A 19,281-nucleotide genomic window follows, 5' to 3' on the forward strand; every position below is an offset into this window, starting at 1 on the left:
CTCTGTCGCTGGTCTACCTAATCTAGACTTGCTTGTGTACAGGTCACTGTGGTATAGCCTGAATATTGTTGACTGTTAAACATCATTAAAACACTCACCTTCACCTTCCAAGACCTGTGAAGATCCGGGTTAGAATTGGTCTTCTGTAACCCATGTTTGTCTTAAGAGGCGACTAATGGGATCGGGTGGTCAGACTCGCTGACTTAGTTGACACGTCATTGTATCCCAGTTGCGTAGATGGATGTTCATGCTGTTGATCACTGGATTGTCTGGACCAGACTCGATATATTACAGACCGCTGCCATATAGCCGTAATATTGCTGAGTGCTGTGTAAAACAACAAACCAAACCAGCTGTTGGTCTGGCAGTCTAGGGCCTTGTTACTGTCAACCATGTTTGACTCAACAAGCCACCTGAAAGAAGACCTTGAAGTATCCCAACAAATGCTTTCACTTACCAGCTACCTTTTCCTCATTTCAGGACTTCTTTTCTCCAATGAGAACAGTCGCCATGGTTCACCAAAGAGTGTGAGCATCATGTTGAAGGAGGACACGCCCCTCCCAGTCCCGGGGTCTAAACACAGCCCATCCCACGAGCTGAAGTACCTCCCACACAACGGGTATGCCAACAATGCAGCAGGTACAGACAGGGTGTTTCTACGCAGGAAGCAGTCGCCCAAGAGGAAGAAGACACGAATCAGCGTCAACAATCGGCCGTTCTCAGCCTCGGCTTCTGTATCCCCCCCTCAGTTACAGAACAGTCCTTACCTCGACCGTCTCCGCCCAACATCACCCCGATCTTACAGGACACGGAACAGGCCAGTCAGCGCTAACAGACTCAACCATTATGTATAGACCTGTCCATGAGGTCTTCTCAAGCTAATTATGCAGTGACTACTGACTTTGAAACCAGAGAATGTGCTTAACTGCATATGAAGATCTATGCATGTTCATGACTGATACCATTTCAGTAGTGTCGTCAAGAAAAGATCTGGACCAGAATTATGTTCTTGGAATTGCAAATATATTTATTTTGCATATACCAAGTGTGGTCTTTAATTTTAAGGCAGCATTTGGAGAATGACCTGTGCCAATAGAATCAAATGTTTTCACATCAGATTTTGTTCTAGAGCTAATTTTGCCATGATTTGCCGTGAAAGGATTTGATGCAAGTAACTGCTGAGCCTGCAGGTGGAGCTAAGATTCTGATAACAATTGTGAATCATACCATTGTCAAGACAATCGAGGGGTTTTGTACACATATACCGGTCACATTGTAATTATCACCGGTACAATGACTCCGGCAAATGATAGTGAGAACAATGGTACTGTGTCAGTTTAATGATTTCTTTTCAATAATGAAATACCACCAGATGTCTGTTTGACATCAGGAGAATTTGTTAGATGTTCTATGCAAAATATAATTGCTTTTGGTTGGAAACAGCTTTCAGGGATGGCAACAGGAACCCTATTTTCAGTTGAGAACTTAATATTGTGTCATCGAATGGGGGGGGGTTCAGTGGGATTCAAGACTCAGATGATTCACAGAAATGATGTTTGAAAAAAATTGGCGGAAATCCACCGATCAGCAGAAAATTGCTATCCCTGAGTTTTAGAAAAATCAGAAATCATAACCAGATGCCAAAATAATACTAGCCTATATTTTGGAAACTATTGTTTGAATTTCCCAATTATCAAAACCATTTCATGATTTGGACATATCCAGTTGTTTTTAAATGATGCAAAGAATCTTTCATTACCTTGATACAACTATCTGTGATATTTATTTATATTTAAGATTTATTACATTTTGTCTGTGATACTGTTTTACCAGCTGTATATTGTAAATATATATTCTGAATGTTGAGAGGCCACTACTGCAAGTATCATTAATGGTCTCCTTATGCCAAGAGCTAGCACACATATTTGTAAACACAAATTGTTTCTCAATATTTACATGACACACACAATACTAGAATGTTTAGTGTTAGTTCAATCTACCTCACATCCCTCCTCTCAGAACACCAGTTTCATTGATCTGATTTGAACTACATAAGGATGTAATACATACACAACGTGACCATTTCTCCACAAGTATGTGCTGCCTGAACTGAAAGGTTTTTATTGAAGCTAAACATACACAGCAGTGTATGAAATAAGCCAAAATCGCAGCCAGACATCAGGGTGAGTAACTTCAAAATGTTACCAGCCCAAAATGGATTTAACCAGACAATCCGATGAAAATAACTCAGTTGTTAGTTACAATGAATAATTTGATGTCCTGAAAATAGATTTTATGTCATAATGATATGGTGGATTTACTCCGATGTATGAAACATGTTATCTAAACTTTTTACCAGACCATCGGCCTGGCTAGCTGTAAATTTAGACCATATGTCAGAAATTTAGTCAGTCTCGGGCTGTCGGACGGGCCGTATTTCATACACTGATACACAGATACAATAGCATTATGCCTTTGCTAGGGTGTATCAAACAGTTCATTGACATTAATCTTTGTAGACTGACTTATCACCTTTGTTATGTTTAACAATCATATCTTTAATACTAGTGAGCTGTATTGAGGTAGATAGCTTGTATTCCACAACCAGTGAGAACGATAGTTGGTTTGTTAACTGCTGTGATATAGTTATATATTCAACTCTCGACATATAACGCCAAGCCTGACAGTGGCTATAATCAAAACATGAAGCATACATGTAGATTACAATGCTTGTCTCAAACAAGAGGAGGGTCACCCTTTTCAGTTCTTCGTCCATTTCATGTCTATTGCTGAGTGATGTGTGTTAACTACAGCTGATTGTATGGAATATGGCATCTTTGATGCAGAAAGGTGTCAGTTGCTGATTTTGAAAAATGTTTACAGGATATCACCTGCTGTACTCATTTTATGAATATACAAGTATCTAAGATCCTGATTCTGTGATGAGTTTTCACTTCATTAATCATATGATTTCATCCTGCCAAATAAGCTGAATCCATGTGTGTATCCACAGTAACATGCTTAATGGCACATTGCTTTCAAGATAACTGTATATCATATTATTTTTGTATCATAGTGTAGACACTGTATATTTCTATTTGATTTGGAATCTGAAATGTGCAAATATACTTCCATAACTGTAACATTGTTTGATTGATTGCTGGAGTGACATGCGTCCGATACCCGTTGTTTCTGTGGTGTTGTGATGTATATAACACACAGGGCCCCCTAGAATGTCACCTAACAGAATAACTACCATTTATCATGTATTAAGCTGAGTATAAAGTTGTTGAATAAAATCTTGCAGTTGTATGTATGTTTTGTTTTCTTCTGATGGTAACTCCCATACTGTGCTTCAGTCTGGCTAGTACAAGCAGCCGCACATACACATACTGTAACATAGACTTAGTTTGTCAAGGAGCTAAGATCACTTTGTGCAAGTGGACCCTGGTCACTAGTACGAGAAAGGTGCAGCGAACATCCATAACATGAAATTGCAGAGATGAATAGTAGGGCTGCAACAAGTACACTATGAGGCCAATACGATATGTTTTACAAATATATAGAAATATGACGTCAATGAGTAATTTGTCCTGAATACATTAAGTTTAATATCATGAAATTAACATAATGTCATGTAATTGCTTAAGTTGAAACATTTACCCACAAATGATATTTTCTGTAAAGCAAAAACAAGCAATACACTGTCAACAATGCAACTAGTCAAATGACGGTGCTGTAAGGGGCCTTGGCAAATTAACACATGTTACAATACCAAGTGGCTTGGATATTTTCAATTCCGCGTATATCACTTGACAACAAACTAGTTCCAAGTAAAAACACTGGCTTCAAAATATTAGTAAATATTTGATTCTAGTGAATAATGAATTGAATTTATGAAGTGATACAGTTAGATTCACTGAATATGTGAATGAATCGTAACAGGACTAAGGAATAATAATAATTGAAGAATGTTTGTTGTTTAACGTTACACTCAGCAATATTCCAGCTATCTGTAAATAATCGAGTCTGCACCAGACAATCCTGTGATCAACAGAATGAGCACAAATGTACACAAATAGATACGATGACGTGTCAACTAAATCAGTGAGCCTGACCTTCCAATCTCAGTCGCCTCTTACGACATGCATGGGTTGCTGAAGATCAATTCTAACCCCATCTTCACAGGTTTGGAAGAATATGTACACCAAAAAAACAGCCGACTCCATCACATGTGGGAGATTTTAGGAGGACTTCTACAACATTTAAATAAACTTAGGCTCAATATTATTTGTTACACTGCTATACTGAGTCCAACAAAACAGTCAAAAGGTTAGCTGATGACCTTTAGGGTTTGTTAGACAGTATGTATAACAAATAATACTGAGAGTCTTAGACAACAAAGTCTTTTCCTAGTAGAAGGTCAAGACTGGGACATATCCCAGCTAACCTTTGAGCTACCTATGACCTTCCAATCAAATGCAAGACCCTAGTAGAAAAGGCAGCTAACGGATTTCCAATCAATCAGTTTATTCAATCAGACAACGACTACTTGTTGGGGTTCGGCAGGACTTACAAAACGGTTTTTGGATTTTTTCTTCCCTGGTCGCTGACACTGATCTATCAACCAACAAAAGTCCGCATAAAACACATATATCTGATTCTGACCTGCAGTATATACGCCTAGGGGTTTCTAATGACATGGTTACTATAAGCTTATACTTTCACAAGATGACATCCTTGAATATTGACAAAAACGCTATTTTCAGCAACTGTTTTACTCATTGCGTCTCTCCATGTGTATCATTCGGAATCGATCGTGAGGAAAATAGCATTCGGAATCGTTTGAGTTTTTGAGGTAAAGGATCAAACGGTATGTGCAAATGTTAACTTTCGCGATTTGGTAAGCCTTTTTCTGATTGGTCAGTCCAAAAGGTTAGCTGATGCGACCTTCTACTAGGGTTTGTTAGACTCAGTATAGCAGTGTAATGATAGACTGTTACTCAATGTTAACCCCGTCCAACCCCAGAGAAGTGAATGTTCATCACATGGAATATCAGCCCTCTAAGCTGAACAGAATAGTTGTAGCTGCAGCTAGAGCATGGGCGAAAGCATGATCAGTGAACAAAAGACTCTCAATGTAATTCTTGTAAACTGATTATCTCCCTTTGACCACATAACCCTGGATCAAATAAAAACATGCTTCATCGTTGATTTTTGCTAAACTTACTTTTTAAATGCACTGCTGTCAATATTATACACTAGTGCTTTAGTATGATGATATTCCATTCCTGCAACCGAAGAAGTTCTCTCCCTTTGACCATATTTTAAGTCGTGAGTGGCTTAGGTAATAAATTACGACACATCATATATGGAGAAAATGTTTATTTCTACATCAGAGAATATAAATAAATATCTTACAAGCATGCATAATTGCTACCTGAAGTTTGAGTGATTATGGTTTAATGCTGCTTTCAGCAAATATCAAAGCTAATTCACAGCTGGGGCCTCTGAAAATGGGCTTCACATGAGTCTACGTTGGAATTGAACTTGGACCTTCGTCATGACAAGCAAACACTTTAACCACAATTTGATTAACCACAGGGGTGCAAATAACTGGTAGTGTACTCCGGTATAGTGGCACATGTAAAGTCACATGCCCTTATTATTTTTCCACTATACCAACCGTTTTCTTGCTGATTTTTAAAAATAAACAGCATAATTAACATTGGAAAGTCAACTGGACAACGGTACAGTGTGATATACAAATTTGCTTGCCCGACAGAAAAAAACACTGGACTCGGACGTCGGACAATGGGTTATAATTTCAATATAAAGTACAGTGTTTGGAAATATCTTTATGACTTGTGTAAATTACACTAATGAGATACTGACTTCTTTCAAGCTAGTTTCTACATCTACCATTTTACCAAGGATTTTATTCTTTACCAAATCATTTGTATTTTCTGTCTTCAAGTAATACTGCAAAGTTTCTTATTCTACCATGATCTCAGACAGAAACGACAAGGTTCTATATTATCTGAATACAAATTAGAAAAACACTTTTAATTAGGTCCATTATTATAATGAAAAAATAGGTGATTAATTTTCCCAAATAGTTTCGTGAAATCAAATGTTCATGTTGACACCATTGAAAGATTTATGTGGTAAGAACAAATTTCAGTCAGTGCCGATTCAAAGAAACTCCTATTCAGATACTTAAAACTATTTATATAAAGATACACTATACAATTGTATTTGAAATTAATATTACAGCACCTCCATCTATTGTATCATTTCAGTCTCAGTACACAGTACTGAATTTTCTATCATTGGAATAAAATCTTACACCACCATCAGACACATCAATGTTTTCCTTATTGAGTAAAATCTCCACCAGTAACTGCTCCAACTGATTACCTTAATAATACCCGCAATAATTAGATAAAAAGCACTACATGATTGACAGTTGCACAAGCTGACCACTACAGTATGGTGATACTGTCAGTGGCTCTTTGAAACATGGACACAACACCTGATGGTGCAATTATTATTTCCATCCAAATTTATTTTCAAACTACCCAAAGAACAATCCATAAAACCCATTAAATCTTAAGTACAAAATGGAATAAAAATATAAAATGGTTTGGAGAACACCACAAAAAGTCTAAAATATTTAGCATGACAATGTTTGTATCAATGTTTATTACTTTAAATCTGCACAGGTATGACTACAATCATACAGTATAAACAATTGTTTCAGGTCTCCATTCAGTATCAAGGAGACATACTTCCCCAACCCAACCCCACCCTTGATTCTGAAATCTTAAAGTCATTACACTCACTTAGCCAAATAGGTATCATAGTCTCAATCGAAAAGTACTGGCTGTCATTATGACACGGTAACACTGAATCTATTTCAGAGAGATGTAGATTTTGAACAGGAACCCATTCTGCTTCAAGCAGTAGTTGCTAGGGACTACAGATGCAACAGGTGTCTTGAAACCTGCTACACAGTCTTGGGTTTGAAGGTTTCAATTCTGAAAAACAGTTAACAGATCAACAATGAAACTGTACACGTGAAAAGCCATTGATGATTCACTGATGGGATCATGATAGAGTCTCTCCTTTCGTAATCTGAAACAAATATATATTTCTTTTAAAAGATAACCATAATAACATATTTGAAATTCAAGCTGTGTACGAAAAACATTTAGATTTTCGAATAACAAAAATACAAGCTTTTCACAAAACATTAAAACTATCCCCTCACATTTCTTGTCACACTCAGCACTATTCTGGCTAGATGATGCCTTCCTGTACTAATGGAATGACGATGATAATGATTGTGTATATCTGCTTATCAACTCACTGATACCAGCCACTTCGAAATAACACTGTTTGATTGTAGAAGCGAGAAGAGAAAAGGCGGTGGAACAATGGGCTAATTCAGAAATGAAACATGTTAAACTATCAGCTTTATTATTTAGCTTTAGAGAACTCAATAACCTTACAGCTGACAAGCATACTCGGTGGTAAGAGTCCAGTGGTCACTGATAACAGTACAACATTTAAGTCAACTCTATTTCTAACATTGAAGTTGAATTTGGGACCATCAAATTTCAGACATGGCATCTAAACCTGCTAAAGCAAACCATGTAAACATGGGAAAGCAAGTCATTGAATTACATCAAATCTCTAGTGTATGGAAATGTTTAATAGTTGTATCATATGTATACTAGGCACATAAAGAAACTGTGCATAAAAAAATTTAAAATCTAAATTTATCAAACCTGTGTAGGCACATAAGGATTTAAACTCAGAGATTAGTGACATGTATCCAACATGCATGCACATGCCACATTCCGTGACGTCATTGGGTTCATCCTTGAGACGTGCAATACGTTGTTGCACGTGCATTCCGGGAAAGAGAAACAGAGCAAATGAATGCCACACAATACTGTCACTTTGGAAAGCTCAACCCCTGCCCTTGCGATCGTTCAAAAAATTAAACGGCTATTGAAACGCATAGCATGCCAAGGCTCACGTCTGCACAGCATCATGAGGCCATTGGGATGGTCCGTGGGGTAATGTCTCAACGACAAGTCGCTGCACATTTCCACTGCCACCGGAACACCATTTCTGCACTGGCGAGACGCTACCAGAACACAAATGACGTCTTCGATCAGCCACGTTCTGGAAGTCCACGTGTAACAACGCCAAGAAAGGACATATGGATATGGGTGACCCATCTTTGCCACAGGTTTCAGACTGCAGTGATGACTGCCCGAACCATCCCAGGACTTTGCCGTATCCACCCCAACACAGTTCGACAACGTTTACGTCATCACAGGATCAGACCACGACGTCCCGCCATACGGCCTATCCTGACACAACGTCATCGACAAGTTTGCCGAATGTGGTGCCGAAATCCTGTCCGCAGACCCTTGTTTTGGTGGAGAAATATTGTTTTTACAGATGAGTCCAGGTTTAACATTTCCCATAGTGATGGACGTCAACGTGCCTATAAACGTGGGAGAACGTTATGCACAGGTCTGTGTCTTGGAGAGGAATCGCTTTGGTGGTGGTTCCGTGATGATTTGGGGTGGAATAACAGCACACCAAAGAACTCCTTTGGTGATTGTTCAGGGCAACTTAACTGGTGTGGGCTACAGGGATCAGATTCTTCGACCTATGGCAATTCCTTTTCTTCCAACAGGACAATGCCCGCCCTCATACGGCAAGGGTTGATATGGATTTTTTGCAACACCACAATGTTGACTTACTGCCTTGGCCTGCAAATTCACCGGATCTCTCCCCGATAGAGCATGTTTGGGACGAGATGGATCGACTTCTACGCCGTCTTCCTCATCCGCCAGATAACGTCCTTGACCTTGCAACAGAACTTGAGATAATCTGGCGTGACATCCCACAAGCCTTCCTTGCACGTTTGATAGGCTCTATGGATCGTCGATGCACTGCTGTTCTCAATGCCGATGGTGGACATACCCATTATTATGCTTGTGACATGGTCGTTTGACCCCTGTCCCGCTTGTGGACTCGTACGTCATTGTGATTGACTTTTCAATTGAAATTCTCCCGACTTGTTATGGTCTCATGATCCCTCCATAAAAGTATATATGTACCTTTGACATTGTTATCGTACTTATCAACTGGGATAATACTTTGACAATGCACAGTTTCTTTATGTGGCTAGTATATAACACTTTGATAGCAGATCAGAATCTGTGGTATTTCTGCAATGTATCCTTTTCAACTTAAAGACAATCTATTAATCAATAACTCAGTATGCTTAAGCACTGCATTAAACAGTGAAACTGTCCAAACAGATTTCCATGGTAACATTAAAATGATTAACACATGAATTTCTTTAATAAGCATCAGAAGATGTATTTACCCTCGCTTCAATGTACTCCACCCTTCGCTCTAATTCTGACAGCTTCTCATTTAGAGTGGCAAGTCTTGAACGGCATGACATGTCTGAAACATGAAGGATCACAGAATGCTCAATTATAGTACACATCAGTGGAGTATATAAGACATAGGGGATGAGGCAAGAAATGAGCAGTATGGCCTATTTGAATAGTATTTCCATAATCATGACAAAATCAAAGTGTGTAAGTCTAATGAGGGAGATAGCCAAATGTGATGCAGGTTTCTGAAACCTTTAAATACACACAAGCTAATTATCTATCCATGCCCCCTAAGTTAAGATAATTATAGACGTTTTACCAGTGATGAATGCGTGAATGGCTAGGCGTTTTGGGCCATTTTTAAAAATATTCAAACATCATGGAAACATGCACTAACAATGAACAAAATGATGGACCTTACACTTTGAAAAGAATCAAAGCCAAAGCCTTCAGCAGTGTTCAGCATGACATACTGTATAGTGAATACCGTAACTACTTGGATTACTCCAGTCCCTTCATAATATGATTAATCTTGACAATACGTCTGATATTCAGTCACTGATTCACTTTTTTCGTTGTATATGACTATGACATGCTCATTCTAAAACTCGAGCATTATCATGATCTTAACAGCTGATAAATACACATAATGTTCTTATAAAAAACTAAATCAGTACAATCATTACAATGAAAAAGTACAAGTACAGTGCTCTATCATATCCTTGGTTTGGATTCAATTTCACAACCTTGAAGAGTAAACTATGGTTATAAAAAATGAAAGGCAGTATCAATTTTATTTTTTTTATAAACGTTGATTGCTATACGCATTTCGACTAAAAAAAACACAGAAAGTCCCTGGGACCAAAATAATCTGGCATTTTATTGTAAGCATTTTTGTTGTGTGTGTGCACACACACGCACGCACACACACACACACACACCTAGCAACATGATAATGTCACCCAACTGTTGAAACTCTGAAAAATGCAAATATACATTAACCCTGTCTACACTGCAGTAGTTCCATGCGTGAAAACAAGCTACTAAGTACTGTCAGCTTGCTAAGTATGTTAGCTCATATACAGTGTCCACAGTAACAAATAATAGACTTATATTACACTGTAGTTAAAAATCAAATTTGCTTCTACTTGGGCAGCAGCTTGACTCAAAAACGCGTCCCTTGTGTCAAAACTATGAAAGCAGTAGAATGTATAGGTTCTCAACCAATGTGATAATGTTTCAATAGTTTCATTGATTTGTGACCCGATCATTTGTCATCAAGCATTGTTGACCATGTTGACATAAGTCTTTTCAGGATGTGTAATTGTCAAAACAGCGTCAAGTGTCAAGGACCCACACGAAGTCAAGAGCATGCTTTTGGTAGATACAAACTGGCTCACCAAATGAATTCAAGAAATCAGATATTTTCTTGATGCTACAGGTTATCACTTCTATGTATTCTCTGTTAGCCCAGTCTTGTTGAATTGGCCTTTGATGAGGAGCTGGTTGATGGTGAGTCGCCATGTTTCCTGGTTTCCTATGCTAAGTATTGTATCAATGACTCCAATTGGGTGAAGATAATATATGAACCAATCAAAAGGCAGCTACTAAGGCGATGGGTGTTTTTGCTCAAACCATCGGTGATTGGTTGCAGTAAACATGATTAACCAATCAAATATAAGGTGTCTCTACACGGAAAACGCGTCTGCTTCTAACCAACTTACTCAAGGAAGAACCTGCCTTGTGTCTTAGGTGAGATCTATTGTGTGGGGGAAAGGTGATTTCGGTATCCTATTATATCCAGTTCAGGTAATTCCTTATTTTCCGTAATTTTATATTCGAGATTTAGTTTGTAAACTTTTGATTCTGGCGTATTTCCTCTATTACTGACAAGTGTCAACAACACGAAGTTGTGGATGAATCGTTTTGGTCTATCGAAGACTCTAATAGCCATGATCGACTTGGTAGCTAATATTAGTGAGTCGTTGTTCGGCACACAAAAGCTTCCATTTAATTGTTTACTGCAAGGGGATGCCGTATCAGAGAACGAACTCAATGAACCAGTTTAATGGATTAGTAACATGTTCAGTATCAGAGTAGTTCATAAATGTATGAAGCTATATTTCTAGCATATGAATATTTTTTCCGACATGTACACCTTTAATGTGATGTCTCGTGTATAAGATCAGTTATGTCCTTGTCTGGATGGGGATAGAGGATTTGGTTAGGATTATATTTGCTGTGGTACATAAAAATTAGAAAATATATACTGGCTCAGTGGTAGATCTATTAGAAAATACATATTTATGAATTTGTTCAGGTAGGTTACCTCAATTCTACCCATGGCTGTTGGATTCTGAACACGATACAATTCATTCTCATTGATTTTAAACTAACTGAAATTGTCATGTTTTACATGTTGTTGTTTATGTTCTCTGCAGTGTATATGATGATTTAGATGCCTCTATGATATTTCTGTTGAATTACAGAGAGAAAAAGAGACTTTAATATGTGAATGGTTTTCACATTGCTGAATTTGTAGCAGTAAAACATATATGATGGCTTTCAAGTCTCTCTGGAACAGACGCTGGCTCTCCACAGACACATACAAACCACCTGAAAAAGATGAGCATGTGATGGTTGCAGATTCTCTCCTGTCAGAGCTGGAGTTTCATATACGTGATATTGATAAAAGGAATCGAGATAAGGAGGATGAAGATAAACGCCGTACAACAGGAGTGGATTACTCTTGGCTAGTCAGTGTTACACCGAAAACTTATGAAGTACCTCAGCTTGAACGTTTGGAGCTGGAGGAACTATGCTACAAGGTGTCGTCTACTGAATGTGGTAAAATCATCTCACTGTTTCGAGATGCTGTGCTTCGTGAACGACCTGTTCGGGAGCTGCCAGGTGTGATGAGATCGTGCGTTCTACAAGTCATTGAACAACGACCGAGGGAGGAAACCCTCTCTGAATGGGTTACAAAAAGGACTATGAGTCTCACAAGTCTTAAACTACGACCAAATCCCAAAGTTGCCCCCAGTTCTGGGATTGAGGATGTCGAAATGCAAGAAGGTGTTCCCAGAGAAACGCGTGCTATGAGCATGCCTGACTTTAGTGTGGAGAGATCTACAACATGTACAATGAGATTCTGATTTCCTGAATCAAACCTTTTTAAACAACACTCCAGTCATATGCCTTGCTCAAGAGATCAATATGTATTTTGTCCATTTGCCAAATATATTTATCATGATCTTTCATGTTATTTGTTTCAAATGATACAGCTATATGTCTACACAGTTGTTTTTGAGCATTTTGTTTAGGCATGTACAAATATGTTTCTTATTTACTATAAGTAGTATATGAAAGTATTGAACAGTTGTCTCCTGGATCAAATAGAAATTACAATATGTTCTTATTTTTTCAATAAGGAATGAAGGAAGGTTCTTTCATAGTGCCAAAAGTTTTGAAAGACATCATGAAAAGATGATGAACCAGACAAGCCAACTTCAACCTTGTGTTTTGTTAAGATTGTGTAGTATTTAAGTTCGAACTGTTATTACCATGTTGGTAGACTCAGTAAAATCCTCAATATGCATCTTACAAATTCAAAGGGCAACAGAAAGTTAAGATATATGTTAATTAACCTTCTCATCAAGTGTCACACAGAACAAAAAGGCTTTCAAAACAGTTAAGTTTTTATGACATTGGTTGATATCCATCTGAGGTGTCCTCTGTATTTCAGTTTTAGTAATGGTACTGGAGAATGATTTATGAAAATTTTATATAGAAAAACTTAAATTATCTGAATGGCATTCTTGTGTCGTTGGCATGATCAGTCATGTTAAGATTGGAAAAATATCAACAGTTCAACTTCATGTGATGCCATGACATGTGTATCATGTAAACATTATGAAGAATATGTGTAATGAATAAACATTAGTATTCAAGAAATGTAATAGTGGATGTATCCTCTGTCATTGTCTATTACCAAGTATTTGTGTTCTGCCATGCTTAAGAATAAGATGGTTTCTCTTACTTCTTCCGTTTTGCTAGGTAACTGTCTGTTTAAAATATTGTATCACAATCTCCCAAACTGATGATTATGATACCATCTGTACCCAAACTTCATTGATATCGTAAATCATGACAAACCTAGGTTTCGAGATGTATGATCCAGACAGTATTTAGAATTTAGGATTAAATCAAAGGGTCATTGTCAAGAGTTCATGTTCAAGATGAAAGGTTTAAGAGTACCTACAGTATATAACACTTATCTATGCCATTTTTCAGACATTTCAATTTGTGCCTTCAGTGAACCTGAGACCATGTTTCTATGTAATTAGGTTTTATATTAGCCAAGATATTGACATTGACATATGTTAATCAGAAAGCAAAGTGATGTTTTAAACATTTTCTGTCAAATTTGCTAGGAATGCCTATTTGCCCAAGCCAATTCTGCCTTCGATTTCTGACGGCTAGATCAACTGGAAGATTTTGTTCACATGAGACATCTATAAATACAGACATAATAGATAATAATTAAACATGTAACAATAATTAAACATGTAACTGTATCAAATGACGGGAAATTCTGCTTCCAGTCGTCTAAGTCCCGATTTCAAGGTGATAACCTTATTTTGAATATTTTCAGCATTTAGCAAATATTAGGCTGGATTATATTTGCTCTTCCTGTCATTCATAATATTTGTTGTTCAGCTTCACACTCAGTAATATTCCAGCTATATGACAACAGTCTGTAAATAGCATGTTTTTACTGGACATTCCAATGATTAACACTATGAGCATAGATCTACGCATTTAGGATACATACATCATCCAAGTCAGGGACCCAGACCACACAATCCTGTTTGTTATCTCTTGGAGTGGAGTGTTCAAGACCAGTTCTCAGATCTTCACGGGTCTCAAAATACTTGTAGTTAGGTATCACCATGTACATTACTTAAGATAATGTCACTGTTTTTTCATCAGCCTTAATAGGCTTATCTATGATGTCATTATCAAAATCACCTTAGAATGTGCAATAATCGTTCATGCATCCAATGGCTAGTGAATATATTTAATATAAATCATAACTGTAAAGAAAATGTGATAGTATCTGTAGCATCCTTAGTCATGTCAGCATGGTGAGGGACCTAGTATTTATTATTCTGAGGTTGGTGGAGTGGTGGATATTTGTTGGATTCATGTTGTGTTTGTCACTTACCATATATTTTCTCTAAGAGAAAGATTCGAACAATATGTTGTGGACGCAAGCCAATTTTGTTCAAGACGTTCAGTATACAATTATATATATTTTTAGAAATTTGAGGCAAAATGATTTGTTACCACTATTTTCTGGAATAGTATTTTTGTCGTGGGAAAATTGTGGGTTCGTAGAATATCAAATGGTTGTTCTTTCAGTGATATAGTACAAATGTAAAACAATATGTTTTACATGTTTTGATAAGTGATGACTTGGGTTTGATAAATGTAGATGGTGTAGTACTTGACACATCTTGAGTACTTAAGTATGCAACTCGATGTGTCTGTTACAACATGTATGTTATTGATGTTAATATTCTTGTTATGTAGCCATGGTTACATCATGGACATGATGTAGTAATAGTTTCCCTAGAGATGTTCATAAAGCTGAAGAGCTAAACAAATCCCAGATAGTAATATAATACAATACATGATACTCTACATGTTGTATTTGTCATATCATAGCAGTACAACTACAAGCTGGTACTGATCAACAGTTTAGTTCATATACACTGTTTATGTCAAGTGGAGTATGATATGTAGATTGCTTCATGTATTCTATCAAGACAAAACATTTGTTCTTCCTACTTCTTAAAGGCATTGTCAACAAAGAGTATGAAAACTATTAGTTAGAAATGAAGAATTTCAGGGCTCAAATCCTGCAATAAACAGTTTCATTTCAGGATCTGTGTCAGTATTTCAGATCAGTTCTCTCTAAAACATAATCTGTTTGTCGTACAAGTATTTCTGAGGATTGTTTTGTTTTGTTTGTTTTATCAGTAAAACTATTATTCTATTTAAGAATGGCCAATCATAATGAGCAAAAATAATTTTAAAAAGTCTTCTTTTTTGTTGTCTTACATGTACATGGTAGGGCATGAGCTATGTGATCGTTGCCTTTTTGTGGGAGAAGCTCAAAGCTCCCTTTGAACTATGTTGATTCGATATCTGACATATTCACTTGTTATGTTCACAGTGGTTAAACATGTCATATACATGTATTTTGGTGGACTGCACTTTTCTGAATCTTTTTGAATAACATCAAAGGCATTACATGCATCAGCTTTTATCATGTGTATGCAACATAGGAAGTCGATATGAATAGTCAATATTTTGTGATTTTGATTTGATGTAAATCATTCCTGCTTTACAATTCTACCATTTTGTATTTACAAAGTTTATCAATTGATTATTCCCTCCATTTGCCAGATCAGTGTTGCTTGGTTTACAATATTGTTTGTATGTTTACTTGTAAATTATGTTTTCTTTAAACAATTTGCATTTATATTTTTGTCCTATATTTTTCTTTTCACTAATCCCTAGTATGTTCAATACGTTTCCCAAGTTATTCTGTAATATATTTTGTCTATTTATACAATATTTTGCTTGCCAATAGAAACCACATAAGCTTGATATATGCATGCATTGTTTTTGTAACCAATACTAATTGTTTTTCCTTCCGAGTAAACACAATCTGAATTGCAGGTTGAAGGGACTTGACCATAAGGTGAATTGCAGGTCTGAGGCTCTTGGCCATGGTATGATGAAGTGCAGGTCTAAGTTACTTGGCCATGGTATGATAAATTGCAGGTCTGAGGCACTTGGCCATGGTATGATAAATTGCAGGTCTGAGGTACTTGGCCATGGTATGATAAATTGCAGGTCAGAGGTACTTGGCCATGGTATGATAAATTGCAGGTCTGTGGTACTTGGCCATGGTATGATAAATTGCAGGTCTGAGGTACTTGGCCATGGTATGAGGTGCTTGGCCATGCAGGTCTTGGTCATGGTATGCAGGTACTTGGCCATGGTATGATAAATTGCAGGTCTGAGGTACTTGGCCATGGTATGATAAATTGCAGGTCTGAGGTACTTGGCCATGGTATGATAAATTGCATAAGGTACTTTGTCATGGTATGATGAAGTGCAGGTCTGAGGTACTTGGTCAATGGTATGATAAATTGCAGGTCTGAGGTACTTGGCCATGGTATGATAAATTGCAGGTCTCAGGTACTTGGCCATGGTATGATAAATTGCAGGTCTAAGGCACTTGGCCATGGTATGATAAGATTGCATGTCTAAGGTACTTGGCCATGGTATGATAAATTGCAGGTCTGAGGTACTTGGCCATGGTATGATAAATTGCAGGTCTAAGGTACTTGGCCATGGTATGATAAATTGCAGGTCTAAGGCACTTGGCCATGGTATGATAAATTGCAGGTGTACTTGGTCATGGTATGATGAATTGCAGGTCTGAGGTACTTGGCCATGGTATGAAAAGTTGCAGGTATGAGATACTTGGCCATGGTATGATAAATTGCAGGTCTAAGGCACTTGGCCATGGTATGATAAATTGCAGGTCTAAGGTACATGGCCATGGTATGATAAATTGCAGGTCTAAGGCACTTGGCCATGGTGTGATAGATTGCATGGCTAAGGCACTTGGCCATGGTATGATAAATTGCAGGTCTCAGGTACTTGGCCATGGTATGATGAATTGCAGGTCTAAAGTACTTGTCCATTGTATTCTTTATTTGTAGTGACTTAAACCATTTTCACACACATGGATAACAATCAAGAATGTACAATAATCTGTAATCATTTGGGAATTCCTTGAAATGAAATAACGTTTGCAGAACAATGGAAGTTGCATCATTCAGTGTCATCATTCAGTTCACACACTTTCAGATATTTTTGGCCCACGTTTTGAAAAATAATAATGACTGAAGGATTGTGCTTACTTCAAGTCAAACTTCATATCAAATTGTTTTAATGTAAAGTGGAAACTGATAAACTCTTTTCTAATAAGGATATGCCAATAGGTTTTGTCTATGTTCTGTTACTTGACATGTTTGCCATGACAAAATGTGATATTTGCCTTGCTGTCACCAATGAAATTGGTAGTAGGTATTCATTGCCAGTTCAAAAGATACATTTACCCTCAGTCATTGTAATCAGTATGGATTTCCTCAATAAAGATGTTTCTTTTATGACTGTGTCCTATTATTTGTTGTCAAGTCTGTCCATTTTTCTAAGGTCCATGCTTATAGTTCTATGCTTGTCTGCACCATGTGGTTGGACCTGGGGTTCACCCATGTTGTAAATGTCTGATATCAGCATCACTGAAGAGATTCCTTCCACAGTAAGGTTTGAAGCCATGATATGACAGGAATACTGTTTAAAGTGGCATTAAAACTCCATCACTACCTACAGACAGTACTATGATAGAATAGGGTTGCTGAAGCTAAGGGTGGAGGTAGTTTCATACTACATGCTTGTCATGAGGACTCGCTCACTCACAGCCCCAAATCAGTGTGTCTTTTGCATTTCATATATTTTGAAGCTTATCAGATATTATTTAGACATAACTGCACCAGTGGCATATCCAGTTATCAATATACTGAGCCACATTTATGATCTCTAGCGATTGGTAGAAATTGTGCAGTGTAAAATAATGATATACTTCTTCCAAATGTACAGATTGAGATGCTCTCTCTCCTTGGAAGGGCCTCAGTAGCCCACGGTCTAAGGTCCCACATTTCACAGTGCAGAAAGACATTTGGGTGGCAGAATCCTGCGAATGTGTGTTTGAATCTTGTTTAGCCCAGCATAGGTTTCTAGGAAAGTTCCAAATTAGAATGGGCCTCAGAACCCAATGCTTGTAAGATGCCACTATCCTTTTCATATTAGGCAATTTATATAATAAAGGGATTGGTGAATTTGCAGATGCATGTCATGGTATCCCCAACATCGATGCTCATGATATCAATCACCGATCATTTGGTCCAGACTCCATTGTTTTAAAGACCTCTGACATACAACATGAATGTTGTGTAGTGCTGCATGAAACAACAAACAGAACAGTCAGCACCATGTCCCTGTTTAGGGTTTAGAGACCTGCATAACTTGTGATCTCTTCCCACATTAAGCTGACAAGCACTGATGTACTGTTCAAAGCCTGTCAAACCCGACTCAATCACTTTTTCCTCAAAAGTTTAATTTTGACATTTAGAGATCCTTGAATTTGGTATTTAGCCTCAACAAAAACACTTTGTAGTTATTAACATTATTTTTGTCACAGCTGGAGTGCAAAAGGAAAATTTCGTCTGTTTTTTTCCCTCTCTCTGAATCTGCTTTGGCTTCATTCATGAAGCACACATGAAGCCTTTTAACTGGCACCATGTAAGGAACATGGTTTAATCAGCTCTGAAATGGTATTTTTTAACTCTCTTTCCCATCCCTCATGTGGATGTAGCGGTAAAAGCAGGGGAGGATACGCTCACGATAGACGACAGTGCAGACAAATCAGATTAATTTCGATCCTGGTCTAGGAAACGAGGTTAATTCAATAATATGACTGAAAGAACAATTAAATTGGGAGAAGTGCTTCAGAACCTACAGGTCGGTCAGGACATTTTGATGATTCAGCATTGGGTGTGTCATCCAAGCTTGTCATTTGAACAAGTGGGGATCGACTAATTCATAAGATTGTTGGTTTTCTTTGTAGGTTTTAAAACAACCGTTACATAAATTGGTCCGTGGGATAAAGCCTGGTTGTTGTAAGGTTGGTTGATCCAAATAC

At 37.5% G+C, this 19,281-nt stretch overlaps 3 protein-coding genes across 22 annotated transcripts in view; 2 read left to right on the forward strand and 1 right to left on the reverse strand.

The window, feature by feature from the left end:
• LOC124265785 overlaps positions 1 to 3,312 on the forward strand; it is a 123,100-nt gene extending 119,788 nt beyond the window's left edge. The window contains 1 exon segment of the mRNA XM_046700599.1: positions 481 to 3,312. Within this exon segment, the coding sequence (XP_046556555.1) occupies positions 481 to 854 (374 nt within the window). The 3' untranslated portion in view covers positions 855 to 3,312.
• Positions 3,313 to 5,372: 2,060 nt separating this feature from the next.
• Positions 5,373 to 10,979, reverse strand: LOC124265786 (protein BRICK1-like). Its single transcript, XM_046700600.1, has 3 exons — positions 10,835 to 10,979; positions 9,419 to 9,501; positions 5,373 to 7,137 (listed from the first exon to the last, which is right to left on the reverse strand). Exons 1-3 carry the CDS (start codon positions 10,956 to 10,958, stop codon positions 7,111 to 7,113), a joined length of 234 nt encoding a protein of 77 aa, XP_046556556.1. The 5' UTR covers positions 10,959 to 10,979; the 3' UTR covers positions 5,373 to 7,110.
• Positions 10,980 to 11,133: 154 nt separating this feature from the next.
• LOC124265787 (protein RD3-like) lies at positions 11,134 to 17,689 on the forward strand. Of its 20 annotated transcripts, none has more exons than XM_046700603.1 (7): positions 11,134 to 11,243; positions 11,924 to 16,217; positions 16,290 to 16,440; positions 16,497 to 16,561; positions 16,667 to 16,709; positions 16,783 to 16,919; positions 17,167 to 17,689. In XM_046700603.1, the coding sequence occupies exon 2, from the start codon at positions 11,990 to 11,992 to the stop codon at positions 12,587 to 12,589; it is 600 nt and encodes a 199-aa protein (XP_046556559.1). In that variant the 5' UTR covers positions 11,134 to 11,243; positions 11,924 to 11,989; the 3' UTR covers positions 12,590 to 16,217; positions 16,290 to 16,440; positions 16,497 to 16,561; positions 16,667 to 16,709; positions 16,783 to 16,919; positions 17,167 to 17,689. The 20 variants fall into 20 exon arrangements, 13 of the variants coding, with proteins under 13 accessions (XP_046556559.1, XP_046556562.1, XP_046556557.1 ...); XM_046700606.1 differs by having other exon boundaries at positions 16,783 to 16,883; XM_046700601.1 differs by lacking the exon at positions 17,167 to 17,689 and adding an exon at positions 16,951 to 17,123.
• The last annotated feature ends 1,592 nt before the right edge of the window (positions 17,690 to 19,281 follow it).

This window comes from Haliotis rubra, unplaced genomic scaffold (genome assembly GCF_003918875.1).
Source record: "Haliotis rubra isolate DU_JTF1 unplaced genomic scaffold, ASM391887v1 Scf995, whole genome shotgun sequence".
Lineage (NCBI taxonomy): Eukaryota > Metazoa > Mollusca > Gastropoda > Lepetellida > Haliotidae > Haliotis > Haliotis rubra.

Coding starts and splice junctions, on each gene's coding strand:
- LOC124265786 (XM_046700600.1), bottom strand. CDS start 10,958: ATGGCGACTCACCATCAACCAGCTCCTCATCAAAGGCCAATTCAACAA. Junction 9,502..10,834: donor TGATTTCTTGAATTCATTTG/GTGAGCCAGTTT, acceptor TTCATGTTTCAG/ACATGTCATGCCGTTCAAGA. Junction 7,138..9,418: donor TGGAGTACATTGAAGCGAGG/GTAAATACATCT, acceptor TATTTGTTTCAG/ATTACGAAAGGAGAGACTCT.
- LOC124265787 (XM_046700607.1), top strand. CDS start 11,990: ATGATGGCTTTCAAGTCTCTCTGGAACAGACGCTGGCTCTCCACAGAC.